The sequence below is a fragment of the Aspergillus neoniger genome, assembly GCF_003184625.1.
Source record: "Aspergillus neoniger CBS 115656 unplaced genomic scaffold BO87scaffold_26, whole genome shotgun sequence".
Classification (NCBI taxonomy): Eukaryota; Fungi; Ascomycota; class Eurotiomycetes; order Eurotiales; family Aspergillaceae; genus Aspergillus; species Aspergillus neoniger.
In genome coordinates, this window is record NW_020291154.1 from 218,746 (window position 1) to 234,858 (window position 16,113).

General features: G+C 51.8%; 5 protein-coding genes across 5 annotated transcripts; 3 read left to right on the forward strand and 2 right to left on the reverse strand.

Annotated features, from left to right (window-relative positions):
• Nucleotides 1–25: 25 nt before the first annotated feature.
• On the reverse strand, nucleotides 26–404 carry BO87DRAFT_116581 (uncharacterized protein). The gene has a single exon (XM_025617918.1). The coding sequence runs from the start codon at nucleotides 357–359 to the stop codon at nucleotides 147–149; it is 213 nt and encodes a 70-aa protein (XP_025477421.1). The 5' UTR covers nucleotides 360–404; the 3' UTR covers nucleotides 26–146.
• Nucleotides 405–712: 308 nt separating this feature from the next.
• On the forward strand, nucleotides 713–3,454 carry BO87DRAFT_378602 (putative C6 transcription factor). The gene is made up of 6 exons (XM_025623828.1): nucleotides 713–1,214; nucleotides 1,278–1,862; nucleotides 1,910–2,061; nucleotides 2,108–2,281; nucleotides 2,334–2,675; nucleotides 2,724–3,454. The coding sequence occupies exons 1-6, from the start codon at nucleotides 1,089–1,091 to the stop codon at nucleotides 3,181–3,183; spliced, it is 1,839 nt and encodes a 612-aa protein (XP_025477422.1). The 5' UTR covers nucleotides 713–1,088; the 3' UTR covers nucleotides 3,184–3,454.
• Nucleotides 3,455–3,905: 451 nt separating this feature from the next.
• BO87DRAFT_378605 (uncharacterized protein) lies at nucleotides 3,906–5,511 on the forward strand. The gene is made up of 8 exons (XM_025623829.1): nucleotides 3,906–4,018; nucleotides 4,066–4,118; nucleotides 4,166–4,188; nucleotides 4,242–4,384; nucleotides 4,440–4,717; nucleotides 4,769–5,047; nucleotides 5,096–5,206; nucleotides 5,259–5,511. Exons 1-8 carry the CDS (start codon nucleotides 3,988–3,990, stop codon nucleotides 5,457–5,459), a joined length of 1,119 nt encoding a protein of 372 aa, XP_025477423.1. The 5' UTR covers nucleotides 3,906–3,987; the 3' UTR covers nucleotides 5,460–5,511.
• A 676-nt stretch (nucleotides 5,512–6,187) lies between these two features.
• On the reverse strand, nucleotides 6,188–7,245 carry BO87DRAFT_441389 (DUF341 family oxidoreductase; the record flags this gene model as incomplete). The annotated part of the gene is made up of 3 exons (XM_025628002.1): nucleotides 6,768–7,245; nucleotides 6,590–6,688; nucleotides 6,188–6,481 (listed from the first exon to the last, which is right to left on the reverse strand). The coding sequence occupies exons 1-3, from the start codon at nucleotides 7,140–7,142 to the stop codon at nucleotides 6,188–6,190; spliced, it is 768 nt and encodes a 255-aa protein (XP_025477424.1). The 5' UTR covers nucleotides 7,143–7,245.
• Nucleotides 7,246–8,517: 1,272 nt separating this feature from the next.
• Nucleotides 8,518–15,516, forward strand: BO87DRAFT_417754 (type I polyketide synthase; the record flags this gene model as incomplete). The annotated part of the gene is made up of 7 exons (XM_025626833.1): nucleotides 8,518–8,794; nucleotides 8,834–9,193; nucleotides 9,548–13,167; nucleotides 13,353–13,452; nucleotides 13,489–14,591; nucleotides 14,653–14,991; nucleotides 15,058–15,516. The coding sequence occupies 7 exons, from the start codon at nucleotides 8,518–8,520 to the stop codon at nucleotides 15,514–15,516; spliced, it is 6,258 nt and encodes a 2,085-aa protein (XP_025477425.1).
• Between the last annotated feature and the right edge of the window lie 597 nt (nucleotides 15,517–16,113).

Below are 16,113 nucleotides of genomic sequence, written 5' to 3' on the forward strand. Positions count from 1 at the left end.
GTGGCCGGGAGGGGGTTGGGGTTGGGAACTGGCAATTGGAAGTTGGGAGTTGGACTGACTGGCTGACTGACGGTCTACTGGGAACCATGTCGAACAAATGAGTTAGTAAGAGGATGATGCTATAATGGACCAGGGTATTGGACGGCTTACCCGAAGGAATTGAATTCCGGTCGCACAGGGTTGGCGGGAAGGCGATGCTGCGGGAGGAAGCAGTCTGAGCTAGAATGGAGTTGGAATGGTTCTCGCCTCCGGGAGGCACTCAAGCCACCGTGGGGATGGGTGAGCGGGAATGGCGACGCTTGAGAGAAGAATGTAGGGGAGATGAGTGGAGGGGAAAAGGATAAGAAGAGAGATGGCATATGGCAGATGGTAGATGATGGAGGGGGGGGGGAGGAGTGGATCAGAGGGACTAGCTCAGTGCTAGTAAGTAAGTAGATAGGAAGTGGTGGTGGACTAGTAGTACGTAGTTACTGTTAGTAGTAGAGGAGAGAGTGTGTGTGTGTACTGGTGCTGGAAATACCATTGGAATACCAGTCAAGCCATGGAAGGTACCTGGTGAACCACGCCAATCAGTGTCTTGATACGGTAATTCCGGGCGGGGAAAGGTCGGTGCATACCCGGCAACCAATTAGCCTTGATACTTCCACCATCACTGGAGCTGGAAGTGACTTCCAACCACTCACAGTTTATCTTTTCTTCCCTGCCTCATTTTTTTTTTTCTCTCTCCAAAAATGTTCCAGCCCTGGCAGCAAATCCCCAATGACCCAGCTTGGTATGGTATCTAACTACTACTAACTTAAGTAGTAGTGGTTACTAACTAGTAGCAAGCAAGTCATTGGAACCAAGTACAGGGCTACGGCTACTTGTTCCTCCTTCCGAGTTCAATCATGGTTCCCATGCTTCAACATCTCCTAGCTTCTCTTCGCCCCTTCGTCTGCCTCCTCTTCTCTTAGTCCTTTTCCCCCTCTCCTCTCCTCTCCTCTTCTTTCACTCTCACTCCCCCCCTTGGGCCATTCCCTTCTCTTTTATCTCCCCTTGTTCGTCCTCCCCTCCCAACTCGCCCCATCCCTCCACCATGGGTGAGCACCATGGCCGATACTAAGTCGCGCCCTTTGGCTCCCGCCCCGCCGGGTGCCAACGCCGCTCTCGATGCCCAACAACGCAGGAAAAATGTAGGCACCGCCTGTGCGGCCTGCAAGACTCGAAAGCTCAAGGTAATTTTTGGCACATGGCCCCATGATTTGCATCCATTGTCACCCCAATACTGATGTCCCCAGTGCACAGGTTCCGTGCCCTGTGCCAACTGCGTCAAGAGCAAAGTCGAATGTACCCTTGACCGGAGTGCCGATAAGCGTCGTCGTGGCGCCCTGAAACGCAAAATTGATCAGCTTGCCGACCAGGAGGACCTCCTTGTCCGGCTCGTCAGCGTTCTCCGCGAGAGTGGCAATCGTCGCGCCGTGCCCTTGATCAACCTCATCCGCAGTGACGCCTCGTTGGACGAGATCCGCTACTATATCAACCACCAGCTGCCTCGCTTGGACCTGGCGCAGACTCCGGAACTCGTCGAAGTATGCCAGGAGGTGAAGCAACTCCAGCCATCTGAGTCGCGGTCCATGCGGCGGATTCTCGATGCCAAACGGTTATCCGACATTCCTCGCTTTCAGGTCCCCGCTCGACCTTGGACGACCGTCGTCTCCGATAATGATTTCGTTTCTCACCTCATCTCGCTCTGGTTCACCTGGTCGCATCCGTTTCGAAACTGGATCGATAAGGAATTGTTTGTGCGGGATATGCAGGCAGGATCGCTGTCGGCTCGATTTTGCTCCCCGTTTTTGGTCAACATTATCCTAGCGGAAGCTTGCGTACGTGATGTCTCTATATACTAGCTTGGCTCATCTAACCGTCCCAGGCATACTCTGATTATCCAGAGGCATATGCGAGACCGGGAGATGCGGCTTCGAAAGGAGCCCGCTTCTACGAGGAGGCCAAGCGTTTACTGGACAAGGAAGAGGGGCGGATTACGCTTCCAACCGTCCAGGGACTAGGTGTATTGTGGGCATGGTATGTTTTGTGTCATTCTGGAGTGCTTATGATACTGACTGTGTAGTGCTTCGATGACTGGGCGGGATCGCCAAGGGTGGATTCACCGCGGCCAACTTGCCTATGCTATCCAGGAACTTTCGCAGAAGAATTCCGTTCTGGCGTCTGATGCCGATGAAGATACGCTCCGCATGGTTCGAGTTATTAACGGGACCGTTTGGGGACTGTTCAACGTGGCCACGTAAGCTTCTGCGCAACCCTCCAGGCGAATCGTGCAACTAACCCGTGAACAGGAGTCACGCCTTGGCCGACAAGAGCCGCCCCTTGATCAAGCCGCCGCAGCGCCACAGTCTGCCCCTCGTCAGCCATGAGGGCGACTCGGACGAATGGCGACCGTATCCGGATCATGCAGAAGGAACGGAGGGGCATTCTGTCTGTCTGTTCAGCGCGCTGTGCGGCTTGAGTTTGATTGCCTACGATGTAGCGACCTTCTTCCACCGCGAGGCGCCATCGCGCCCACGGGCGGAGACGGAAAGTAAAGTGGCAGACCTTTATGAGCGTCTTCGTCTCTGCTCCGACCGGTGGCCCACGTGTCTGAAGACTAAACTTGAGGCCCCACATATTCTCTCTTTGCAGTACGTCTAGAGTGTGAATTCGCCAACACCCCTCACTAACCGGAGTAGTATGTATCACCATGCGATAATCATGAGAATCTACGAGCCGTTGAAGGAATATTCCACACTGCCCGTTACGACCATTTCGCCTGTGCGCGCCCGTGAGATGTGCTTCTCGTCAGCGCGTAATATCGCCCACCTGATGCGGATCCACCGTTCTTGCTGGGGACTCGACCGCATGCCCGTCAGCAACATCCAGTGTATCACCGAGGCTTTGTTCACGTTGCTGGATGACTTGGAGGAGCCCAACAACCGTGAGGCATTCATCACCCTCAGTATCGCGGCCAAGGCATTTTCGCGACGATGGGAGTCGAGCCAGACCATCCTAGGCACGCTCCGCACGACCGCCCAGGCGAAGAGGCTGACACTGCCCACGGAAACTGACTCGCTGTTTACCATCACGGTTGCACCGCCGCCGCTTGGCCTGCGCGACAGCGTTGACCTCCTTGATGACAGTGAGGAGGCGTAGGACCAGGGTTGATGCCATAGGACAAGTTAGGCGCCCAGAACTGGCACTGTCTCTTGACTTACGGCGCTATATAGACCCTCAGGGATGTCTGGAGGGGTGGACTGGTACTTAGTGACATTACGCTTATTGCGATGGTCCCAGCGTGGCTTAGATGTGTGACATGCTGCGTGCCAGCCCTATGTTGCTCATCCGAGGCACGATCCGGGCCGACGGAATTGGTTCATATCCGTGATAGATTATAATACCCATAGAACCTGCAAGTTGATGTAGCCTTCCACAATATGTAGAAGAGCGAGGTGACCGACGCGCCTGACACTTCACCAGTACTAGCTTGCGATGCCATCCAGACTCTCCATGCAACTGAACTCAGTCTGATCACGTGGCCTGCTGGCTGCCGCTTGGGCCGCCGGGCAGACAAAGACACAACCACTCATGTTGATGCCTTCCCTCTCCTCCCCCCTGTAGATAGATGGGCTGTGCAGTCAGTCCGCACTGCAACTCACAACATATCAAATGTCTGTGACATCAACCAGACAGCCGTGCGACTCAAACATCTCTCCCACAAGCCTCACCACAGCGGTTGGGCATCATGGTTTGACAGATGTGACTACGTGCCCACCCGCGGCGGCTAGCCAGCGCCACTAAATCCAGCCTCGTCGATCGCCAGCTATAAATCCTCCGTCGGCCGTCAGCTGCAAGCAACCTGTTAGTCTGACGTTCGCCTATTATGCTAGCATATGGGCCATCTTTCCGGCCCGTCTGACACGGTAAATGGAGAAGCTTCCCACGAGCTCCACGAGTACAATGCCCGAGGGCATTACCATCTATGAGCGAGGTGGGTTCGTATCTGCTGAGCCGTGGCCATAGCGCTGATAAGCTCAGGAACGGGACCATGGATGGAAACTGGGGCATCCTTACTTGATTTGGATCTTGAGGTATGCATTCCGCGGTGGTCCTTGATGGCTGGCATTGACGATAGCAGCACCCGACAAAATCCTTCCTTATGTAGGATATACCAGTCCTCTCGGAATGAATTTTGTTTTCGTTAATGCGTGTAGATTCTCAAAACGCCAAACTCTGAATGAGACGAAGTATCTGCGCCTCTTTACGGATGAATTTCAGCCTCTTATTAGTAAGGACATCAACGGGTCTTTGTTTTGTGACGATGTTCTCGACGAGAACGACAAGCCTATCAAGCACGGTTTGTTGTCAACGCAAGGTCGGATGGACAAACATGAGGCTAATGAATTCGTCAGTCTCCTGGGCTTGTTATAAGATAAAACACGTCCGCGATCCTCATACTTACGAATGGATCCAAACTACCGTCTTTGTAACCTGGTATCCGGAAACCCAGATCCAAGTCGTATTTATTGTCGACCATCCAGACCCGCCCAGTAAGTTGGTTGCTATCCTACCCCCGACTCAGGCAAACAACAACCCGTATGTTTGGCATGCTGTAATTGCCAATACCATGGTCGGTGTCTATGATCATTCTTTCTGGGCGCTTCGAGATCTAGTGCGCACCACTGAGAAGGTGAAATTATTCCGATCCAGATCACTATACCGTATACTAAACTTAATACAGTCGAGAGTTGATGTTAAGAGCCTGACCCCCGACTTTTTCCCTCATTTACACGATATCGCACGGCATGTCTTTCACTCAAACGAGACCCTCGAGGTCGCTGAACATACCATGCAATGCCTGGTGGAAGAGCAGGCGCGCTCCTACGAGCTGTATTCCAGTATCAACAAGGGCGAATGGCTCCAGAATAAACGGAACCTCCTCCGACGGGCCAAGGACTTTCACTCACTGAAGATCCGAAGCCGATCGCTCTCAGAGCGGTTACACAACGAGATTAACTTGGTATGAAGCCACATGTCCGTATGTTTGAGGTAGAGTCTAACGTAATAGGGCTTCAACCTCGTCTCCCAACGATTCGGCCACGACGCCAAGTCCGACAGCGCAATGATGAGAACGGTTGCCATCGTCAGTATGGTATATCTACCGGGAACATTTGTATCGGTATGTTACAAACTTGAAGCTTCATGGTATACCTCGATGCTAAGAAGCGTAGGGCCTATTCGGGACGAATTTCTTTGATTACGAAAATGGAAACGAAGTCATGACCAGTTCATTTTGGATCTATTGGGCCATTACTATCCCGTTGACTCTGATCACGATGTTTGTCTGGGCGTGTTGGCATTATTATCCGAGGAAGAAGGTGGTGGGGGAAGAAAGACAACGAATGATGACGTTTAATGGGTCACAGGTTTGATCATCTTGTCTATCTTGGGTATAGTTCATGTGTAGATGTGATATGAGTTACGAGTATGTTTGGCTTGAGATTATGAAAAAATACTATTGAGATGTTGTGTACGGTCCTATTACCTTATATTCATTGGGATATATCTTCAGTCTACTCAGGGTGGCCGTGATGTGTCAACATTGCCTTTCGTTCGCTCTAGTTTTACGACCAAGATAGGTACGGAGTAGCGGGTTAGATTTGAATGTATGCATCACCAGATCCTGGTTATATATATAAGATATATGGCCTAGCAGTATCGGAAGGAAAACGGGTTCGACCCGTTCCTTGAAGAGGGTATTAATAAGGCAACACTACTATTAAATGGTCCATGAAAACCCTCTACACTATTTACAACGATAAAAGGTTATATATGTAGATATACGATGTTGCATAGATAGTAGTATTCTATTATATTCGGTACCATCCATTTACTGATGACTGGAATCTTCAGTGGTTTACATATAGTTATGTTATCATTCAAATTCGCCCATACCATTTGTTATACATAGCCATTAATAGCCATCAACAACAGTTTATTCACTTCTTGTGACGGTAGATGACCTTTACTACTTGAGCTATACATATATTTATCTTTCTGCCTATCACTACCAACGCTAGTGGCAATCATGAAGGAGATCGTAATCAAAGCCAACAGTATTATGACAGTACACATCAAAGATAGTATGTGCCAAAGCTTATCACAAACCTGCATCAAGTCCCTTCCTCCTCGTCTGGTCAATCACCTCCACCAGCTCACTCACAGTCTTCGCATCCCGCGGAACAGTATGTCCCTTGCCATGGTCAAACATAACCGCCATATCCGGGTCACAGACCCCATACAACGCCATAGCAGCATCCACGAAGGGATCATTAACCCCGATGATATGACACTTCGGGACCGCAATCATGTTTTCGCACTCATCGGCCAAGCATCCTGTTACTCGCTGCCCGTCTAGACGAACGGGCGGCCAGCCCGCGAAGAAGATTCCATACTAAAGCCACAAGTTCAAATGTTAGCACACAGACCTTCTCCTCGTCACGTAATGACAATACGCTGTTTTCAGATTGAGCATAAGTAGTAGTTGTAGATATTGCCATACCTTGAGCTGTCTCGTCTTCCCTTCCTCTCGGACACGACGGTCTTCTTCAACCAGCAAACTAGCAGCCGCTGTAACTCCTTCCAAAAACTCTAGTATACCCTGCATTTCATTACGATCAGTTACTATTATCCCATATGCTAGCCCGAAGGAAGGGGTAAGGGAGGGGAGTTCAGCTTACGTCAATATCAGGGTTTTCTTCCAAGATGGCAAACAATTTCGCCATCATCCCTCTCACACTATCCGCAGACATCACCTCGCTCTCCTGATTTAGGAACTGCATCGTGTCCTCGGCTGTCGACCCCTTCGATAGCCGATTGACCCGTCCCAGAAGATCATCGGATCGTCTGGTCCCATCGTATTCGATTAACCGGTAGTGAGGAGGCTGGCCGAAGAGATCAGCGTATCCTTGGGGCGGTGTAACGGGGTATCCACCGTCGATGAAGTGGAAGGAGATGTCGGGACACGCGGATTGCATGGCTGTGGTTAGGGGCTTGAGTTGGATTTGAAATTGTTCGGCGCTGCCGTAGCCACCGTGCAGGCAGATGATTGTCATGGTATCTGAAGAAAAGGATAACACTGATTCGGAAAAGGTTCAATTACACGAAGCCACGAGAGTGGAAAAGATTTATGAAGCTGCTGTGATGAGGAGGGGCTTGGGGGGTAAGGAAGTTTGGGAGTTGTGGCCGGGAGGATGCGGTGCAATTGAGGGTTTTATAATAACAGTAGTGCTAGCATAGTTAGGTTTGTTTCGGTAAATGATAGCTCATCTTTCTTATTGATTGCTTTTTCCGCCTCTCTAGATTGGCTTTGATTAGGTCGGCGGACCGGATCGCGAGTTTGAGTTGGGAGAAACATCGAAGAAAAGGTTATGTATGTCAGCGGGACAGCTGGCAGAGCTACAGTACATTGTAGTATTGAAAAAGCTAGAACCAAAAGCAATGTATGTAAACAGGGTTGCTGGTAAGGTTCCAGAAGGGATTCCCTACACGGTGATGGAATAGGTCTTGAGGTTTACACCTAATCTGACACATGGTCACAGGGCATGCAGATCTATGTTGACGAAAATCATACTACTATAGTTGCTAAGACGGGTTTCACAGCATAAGGGTATCGGGCTTGTATACTGGTTGAATCTCGATTCAGATCTAGAGACAGTATTTAGTAGTGGAGATTGGGGCCGAAACTATTCGGCTACTTGAAGTTATCTGGAGCCGATCCCTTCGCTTCTGTTCGGGTCGCTGATCGGTGGCCCTTGTGGTCACCGGAAGGCAGAAAATTACTATCCTTTACTTTCCCTTTCCTCATATGTCACCGCAGATGACCTTCTCAGCTTCCGAATTACGGAGAACATGCGATAGTAGTAATCGCTCTGCTCCGTTCATGAAATCTCAGTGGACAAGCCACGTCATCATCTTGCCTTTCAGCTGTGCCACAGCTTTACTGGTGATCAGCGTTTTTCTGTCGGCCCAAAATTGCAGACTGATAGTGCGCGGTCAAACTAGTCGAGAAATACATGAAACTGCTTCCGCATTGATCGATTTGGCTCAGACTATGGACAGAAATGTCTTATTGTCTCTACTGGTAGCAGGTCTTATACAGGAAGTAGGGCAATGTTGTCCTTACACGTGTAGATTGTGCATGGCCCTTGTGCTAGAAGTAAACCTTAGCCTTAGAAAAAGAAAGGAAAGAAGACGGGCAGGAAGACAGAAAATTAATAATGAACAACAAGGCGTTTTACCGCAAGTCGATCGGTCACAGACGATCTTATGCTCCATTGCTGGAACGGATGGTTAGAAAACATAAATAGCGAGAATATCATCTGCCCCATCGGCTTCTTTCAGCTGAAGTTTTCCCACAGAAAACTTCTTTCTCTCTGATACCCTTGCTTCCTTCCTTCTTTCCAAGCTATCATTATCTCAGTGTCCAGTATGCATGATCCTACGGCTCCCATCGCCATTGTGGGCATGTCCTGTCGTCTTCCGGGCCAAGTCCGTACACTTGATGACTTCTGGACACTCATATCTCGCGGTCGCGATACCTGGAACCCAATCCCCTCTGACAGGATATCCAGTGCGGCGTACTACCACCCCGACCCCCAGCGAAAGGGCTGCTTTAATCCCAAGGGAGGGTACTTTATGCAGAATGGCCTTTCCCAATTCGACGCTCCCTTCTTTCACATTACGCAGCAGGAAGCTATAGCCATGGGTAAGTATCATCACTCCTACTCGTAGGTTCAATTTCTAGCAAGTCGGCCGACGATGCCTTTAGATCCCCAACAGCGACATCTCCTCGAATGTGCCTATGAAGCCGCTGAGAATGCTGGTATCCCACTGCAATCCATAGCGGGCTCACGTATGGGAGTCTTCGTGGGCCTTGGTCTGTCAGACTACCGCCGCGGAGTGCTTCGCGACCTGAACACAGTCCCCATTTTCGATGCCACGGGTGGTCATGAATCTATCCAAGCTGGTCGTATTTCACATTTCTTCAACCTCCGTGGTCCGTCTATGGCTATTGATACGGCCTGTTCATCCAGTCTGTATGCCCTACATCTGGCCGTGCAGAGCATTCGTTCTGAGGAGGCAGATTCTGCTCTTATTGCTGCAAGTAAATTGCGCATACAACCGGATAATATCGTCTCTATGTCGATGATGGGGTAACGTCATTCTATAGAAAATAATGAGACTCTATGTTCTGGATGCTAACCAAGACCCGAATACAATAGGCTATTTAACGAGCACGGAAAGACATTTTCATTCGATCACCGTGCCCTCTCTGGATTTGCCTGCGGCGAGGGAACCTGCTGACTACTTATTAAGCCACTGGATCAGGCATTGAAGAACAATGACCAGATATATTCGGTCATTATGAACACTGGAGCGAACCACGATGGTCAAACTGTCGGTGCATCCACCACCCTTTAGACAAGGAAAATTCAGGGCGACAAGCTAACAACGCTAGGCCTGACGAATCCCAATGGAGAAGCCCAAGAACAGCTCATGCGAGAGGTCTATGCCCGCGCCAACATCTCCCCTGGTGAGACAGGGTTTGTGGAGGCACACGGCACGGGAACCAAGGTTGGTGATCCCATTGAAGTCGGTGCCATCCAGCGGGTGTTCGGCGAGGGTCGGACCAAACGAGCGCCGCTATACATCGGCTCCGTCAAATCCAACTTTGGACATCTCGAGAACGCCAGTGGGCTTGTCTCCGTAATCAAGGCGTCCCTGATGTTGCATCGCGGATTTATTCTCCCCAATGCTAACTTTGAGCGCGCCAACCCCGCCATCCCTCTCGACAAATGGAACATGAAGGTGCCGACCAGTCTGCGTCCCTGGCCCCAGGGCAAGAAATACGTCAGTATCAACAACTTCGGCTTTGGCGGCTCCAACTGCCATGTCGTACTGGAACGACCTTCCCGTGCCCGGGGTCAGGCCCCCAGCGCTCCTCATGATACGCCACGGCTCTTTGTGCTCAGCGGCTATGATGAGGAGGCTGCCAAACGCGTTGCCCAGAACCTCCTTATCTACTTAGAACAACACCCAGGAGACTTCGAACGCCGCCTAGTGCACGATGTCGCATACACGCTTGGTGAGCGACGCTCTCATTTTCCTTGGCGAATTGCATTTACCACCTCGTCCACCAGTAATGAACTTGTCAAGGCCTTGAATGGGCCGGCGAGCATTCCTCAGCGCGCCAAGCTGGGAGCCGGCGCTTCTCCCACTATAGCCTTTGCGTACACTGGACAGGGCGCACAATGGCCACGCATGGGTATAGAACTCATCGATACCCACCCGGTATTTGCAGCTACCATGCAGAAAGCAGCGCGCACATTGGAGGATCTGGGGGCTGACTTCTGCCTGTTCGAAGAGCTGAAGCGTGAGGCATCTGAATCTCGTGTCAGTCAGCCGCAGATCTCCCAAGTGGTCTGCACTGCCGTGCAGCTTGCCCTGACGGATCTCCTGGCTTCCTGGGGCATCGAACCGAAGATGGTTGTCGGACACTCCAGCGGAGAGATTGGAGCAGCTTATGCGGCAGGTGCGCTTTGCGTGAGCAACGCCATTGCCCTGGCGTACCATCGGGGCCGACTTGCTGCTCAAATTCGAGTCCGGTTTCCAAAATTGAATGGTTGCATGATGGCTGTCGGAGACAGTGCTGACGAGGTGCGCAAGATTATCAATCGACTCCAGCTGGGGGAGGACATCGCCGTCGCTTGTGAGAATTCACCCCGGTCAACCACGACATCTGGAGATGCCATTGCCATGGAACTTCTTGCAAAAGAGTTGGAGGCGCGACAAATCTTTCACCGCAAGCTTCAAGTTAACGTTGCCTACCACTCTCCCCACATGGAGCTGATCGCCGATGATTATACCAGCGCCATCCAGCAGGTTGCGCCGTCAACGAAGAAGGATAATGTCCAGTTTTACTCCTCGCTGTTAGGTCAGAAGGTAGAGCAGCCCGGAGTTCTGGGGGCATCATACTGGGTGGATAATCTGACGCATCCGGTCCGATTCTCAACAGCGCTGGGGCAGCTGTGCACCGAAACCAAACCCGATGTCATCATTGAAATTGGTCCGCATTCCGCATTGCAGGGCCCGATCAAGCAGATTCTGCAGGGTCTCCAGAACACGCACACCCAGTACTTTGCTTCCCTCGTCCGCAATGAACATGCCACTAAGGCCACCCTCCAGCTTGCGAGCCGGTTGTTTCTGGCTGGTCAAGACCTGTACTTTGGCGAAGTCAACCAGACTTTCGCGGATGAGTCGACACCAGCACTGATAACAGCCTTCACCCCGTGTCCCTGGTCTCATCGGTCTTACTGGCGGGAGTCTCGCATCACCTACAACCACCGACTGCCGCGCTTCCCTCGGCACGATATGCTGGGACAATTGGAAGCCTCCGCCTGTGAGGATGAACAACCTGTCTGGCGAAATGTTTTCACACTGGATAAGATGCCATGGCTCCGCGGTCATCGTATGCAATCCACGACTACCTTCCCGATGGCCGGCTACGTCAGCATGGCAGTCGAGGCGGCAAGTCAACGGGCCCAGCTGAGGGGCATCTCGCTGTCCCAGATCGCAGGGTACCGGCTCCGCGAGTTCCATGCTTCCTCGGCGTTCACCCTGGAGGAGAACGTCGAGTACGAGACCTGGCTCTCTCTAAGCGCGTTCACGGAAGGCACCCGCTCCTACTCCAGCGAATGGGACGAGTTTCGAATTGCCTCATGGGCGGCTGGTCGTGGTTGGCGAGAGCATTGTCGTGGTCTCGTCGGCATCAGACGCCAGGAGTCGTCTACCTCCAACCCTGTCAGCGAGAGCCGACCATTCCATGCCAGCTTAAAACGAAGGGAGGAGGCTAGCCAGGGTGAATACCTCCCTGTGTCTCCAGAGGCCTTCTACGCCGATCTAGGGAGTCGCGGAGCGGGATACAGCGATGCGTTCGCATTCGGTTCAGACAGCGGGTTGACCGTCGGGGGCGCAGGCACCGGGTCGAGCAGGTATGCACGCGGCAGGGTTACAGTCCCTGCAACGGCACAAACTATGCCGTCAGGCCATGAGTCACCGTTGACTGTGTTTCCTGCCTTCCTGGATCTGTGCGTCCAGTTGTCCTTCCTGGTTCTAGGGGCGGGTCATGACAGTATTCCGTGCCTCTTCATGCCAACTTATATCCGGGAAATAAATATTGCAGCCAATTTCCCATCTCAGCCGGGCGCGACAGTTGAAACCCTCGTCAATGGTCTGTCGGCAGACATTTCCTGTCCCCGGGCAGTAGACTTTACCATTGATGCGTGGTCTCCTGCATCCGCAGAGCAGCCCGTGCTCACTCTTCTTGGCTTCCGGATGGTCCCCGTCAACAGTGACATGTTGGTCGAATCTCGCCCGCATCCATGGTGTTACACGGCGCAGTGGGAGCCCGTATCGTTTCCTTTCAAAGCAAATGGCACAGCTCCCACTACCCTAGAGAGTAATAGGAATGGTCAGGTTAATGGACATGGGCATGGCGAAATGAATGGGACTGGCGTTACCCATGCCAACGGCTGTCACAGCACATCTAATGGGCACAAGCAAGAGTCGTCATCTGATGACGAGACGACCATCGTTATCGTTAGCGAGAGAAACAGCTCTGATCCACTCATCGCTTCGCTCTTGAAAGCTATCGAAACCAGTACAGTGTACACTGCCACTGTAGTCCCCCTATCCCGCGCCCCCATCTCATCCAAGTATCGATACATCTGTTTGGCTGAACTGGACGCTCCGCTGTTGCAGTCATTGACCTCAGAATCCTTCAAGCTGGTCCAAGAACTCCTCATCACATGCTTCTACTGTCTCTTGGTCACCTCCACCTCCGGTGCATACTTGGCTGTCGATCAACCCGAGCTCAACCTCAGTCAGGGACTTCTGCGTTCTGTGCGTTCAGAGACTGGAAATGCAGCTTTCAGCCTCGACCTGGATCCCAGCTCTAGGCAAGACATAGCAGGTCGAGTCCATCTGATTATGGATGCCTTCAAAGCGTCGATCAGACCTGATCAGAAAGCCGCCAGTGACGAAGACCAAACACCTTTGACTACGAGTTCACTGAAGTTGGTGGGCGTCTGATGGTTCCTCGTCTAGCAGAGCAAACTGAGCTGAATAACACTCGCTTCCAAGAGACCCATCCGTCCCTTCCGTACGCGCAGGGCTTTGACCAAGGAACAGATCGTCGGCTGAAGATCGCTATCGGTACATTGGGCGCCCTAGACTCCCTCTACTGAACGGATGATCCGGCTCAGGCGCTTGGCGACGACGAGATCGAGATTCAAGTGGCTTGCACCGGAGCCAACTTCAAGGATGTGGTAATTGCCATGGGCCAAGTCGCAAGCCCTTACTTGGGTATCGAGTGAAGTGGCACGGTGGCTCGTGTTGGAGCCCATGTCAGTTCCCTCAAGCCCGGAGACCGCGTATGTGCCATGTCCCACGGCGCGTATAGCACCTACGCGCGGTGTCCAGCAAGCAGCGCAGCTCTGATTCCGGACTCTATGGATTTCGAAATGGCAGCTTCTGTTCCTATCACTTACAGCACGGCTTACTATGGACTTGTTGAGCTGGCTAAGATGGAAGCCGGTGAAAGCATCCTCATCCATGCAGCTGCGGGAGGTGTCGGCCAGGCCGCAATCCAGCTGGCTCAGTTGATGGGAGCCGAGATCTATGCCACGGTAGGCAGTGAGGAGAAGAAACAAATGCTAATCGATCGATACTGTATCCCGGCAAGTCGCATCTTCTACAGCCGCAACACCGAGTTCGGACCTTGCATCCGTGAAGCGACAAATGGCGACGGCGTGGACGTGATCTTGAACTCGCTTGCCGGTGAGTTCCTTCGGGAGACATGGGACTGCCTGGCGCCCTTTGGTCGGTTCATTGAAATTGGGAAGCGGGATATTACGTCCAATAATCGGCTGGAAATGGGCAAGTTTGAGTATAATTGCACGTTCTCCTCTTTGGACTTGGCGCATGTCGCGGAGCGCAGAGGCAAGATCCTTAACCGGGTTCTCACTACTATCATGCAAATGTTTGCGCAGGAGATACTGACTCCCGTCCATCCGGTGACGACTGTCGGAATTGCGGATGTGGAATCGGTGCTGCGCAAGTTGCAGAGTGGAAAGACGACAGGAAAGGTTGTTGTGGATCATCGGATAAATGGGAAGGTCAAGGCCACGCACCCCCTTCCGTCCAGTGACCTTCTTTCGCCCGATGCCACGTATGTTATTGTCGGTGGCACCGGAGGTATTGGCCAGTCTATCACTCGGAGGATGGTTCAGCGTGGAGCTAGGCATGTTGTCCTGCTCTCCCGCAGTGGCACCACCACGGAAGCTATGCAAAAGGTTATCAGCGAATTTCACGCCGTGGGTGCATCGATCTACATCAGAAAATGCGATGCGTCTGAAGTCTCGCATGTCGAGGAGATGGCTACAGAACTACAGAAGGAACTGCCTCCGGTCAAGGGTGTTATTCACGCAGCCATGGTCCTCAAGGTACTTATATCCCCAATTTCCTGTTTTCCTCTTTTGAGTGCATGCATCTAACGTTCAGCAGGATATTCTTTTCGAACAAATGACCTTCTCAGACTGGGATGCCGTCCTGCGACCCAAGGTCGCAGCAGCCTGGAATCTCCACAACGCTTTTCTCCACCAGCCACTGGACTTCTTCGTCATGCTCTCTTCTGTTGCCGGCATTGTCGGTAACCGCGGTCAAGCTGCCTATGCTGCGGGTAACTGCTTTCTGGATGCGTTGGCGCGCTACCGCCGCCAAAAGGGGTTATCCGCAGTATCCATTGATCTCGCAGCGGTAGGCGATGTCGCCGTGCTCTCCGATGATGCGGAGAAAAAGGCACAGGTGATGAAGAACCTAGCATCAGGCAACACGATGCAAGAAGTGGGGGTGCTCGCCCTAGTTGAGATGGCGATGCAGGGACGCCTGACCAACTTCAATGCGGACTAGTGCATCACTGGTGTGCATTGGGCTCCCCCGAGCCCAGCTCCATACTACGCCTCCGATGCCCGCTTCACCCAACTCGTCGAAGCCGCTAGAAAAAGCGAAGCCACCGATACTGCCAATTCCTCATCCACGAAATCCCTCTCTATTACCCAGCAACTTCGCCGCGCGGCCAATCTCCAGGCAGCCCTGGACATTGCGGCTGTCAGCCTGCGCGACAAACTTGGCGAGATTCTCATGCTCCCCCGAGAAGTGGTGGAGGCGCATACGCAGTCGACTCCATTTGCGACGTTTGGGTTGGATTCGTTGAATGCGATTGAGTTGAGAAATTGGATTGGAAAGGAGCTGAAGGGGCATTTGCCGGTTCTGGAGTTGTTGTCGGCGGCGACTTTAGGAGACTTGGCTCTGTTGGCGTTGAAGAAGTCGACGTTGGAAGGGGCGTGGAAAGTGGAAGTCTTCAACTGATGTGGCCCTCTCGAGTGTCCCTATGATTGCGTAGCTCTATTGAGCGGCTTTGAATATGACATTCAGGGGAATATATAATGACCTGTGCTCTGTACCTAGTTCCTATCGGAGAGAGTCTGCGATGTAATCTAACATATTCGTGAACGTCTCAACTACTGGAAGTAATCAAGGTATGTGATTGATGAGTAAGTTTGCAGCGGAGATTGCGTTCAATGGAGTGAGGGTTAGTCAATGCTAACCTCATACGAAATACAAGTATCAGTACTAGGAAGAGGAGAGTAGTGCCGATGAAAATATATTAACGGCGAAAATAGTGACAAATTCTTGGTGGTCCTTTCCCAGGACATTACACTTCACCATAAATGAACATTGCTAGAGCATTCGTCATCATATCCTACTCGTGCATGAAAGACATCAGAAGCCCCATCTCCGTTCATAATTATCTTAACTTCCAAGATCGTCTGAATTGGAAATATGACACAGCCTGCCTCCCACGTTCCTTTGATGTCGGTCAAGTATTTATAGATATTAATCTCAAGTTGCCTTTCATGTATGGAGAATGATATGAAATTGTATGCCATCTTCCGCATCATTGGT

Coding starts and splice junctions, on each gene's coding strand:
- BO87DRAFT_116581 (XM_025617918.1), bottom strand. CDS start 359: ATGCCATCTCTCTTCTTATCCTTTTCCCCTCCACTCATCTCCCCTACA.
- BO87DRAFT_378602 (XM_025623828.1), top strand. CDS start 1,089: ATGGCCGATACTAAGTCGCGCCCTTTGGCTCCCGCCCCGCCGGGTGCC. Junction 1,215..1,277: donor GCAAGACTCGAAAGCTCAAG/GTAATTTTTGGC, acceptor TGATGTCCCCAG/TGCACAGGTTCCGTGCCCTG. Junction 1,863..1,909: donor TTATCCTAGCGGAAGCTTGC/GTACGTGATGTC, acceptor TAACCGTCCCAG/GCATACTCTGATTATCCAGA.
- BO87DRAFT_378605 (XM_025623829.1), top strand. CDS start 3,988: ATGCCCGAGGGCATTACCATCTATGAGCGAG. Junction 4,385..4,439: donor CGACAAGCCTATCAAGCACG/GTTTGTTGTCAA, acceptor TGAATTCGTCAG/TCTCCTGGGCTTGTTATAAG. Junction 5,048..5,095: donor TACACAACGAGATTAACTTG/GTATGAAGCCAC, acceptor CTAACGTAATAG/GGCTTCAACCTCGTCTCCCA.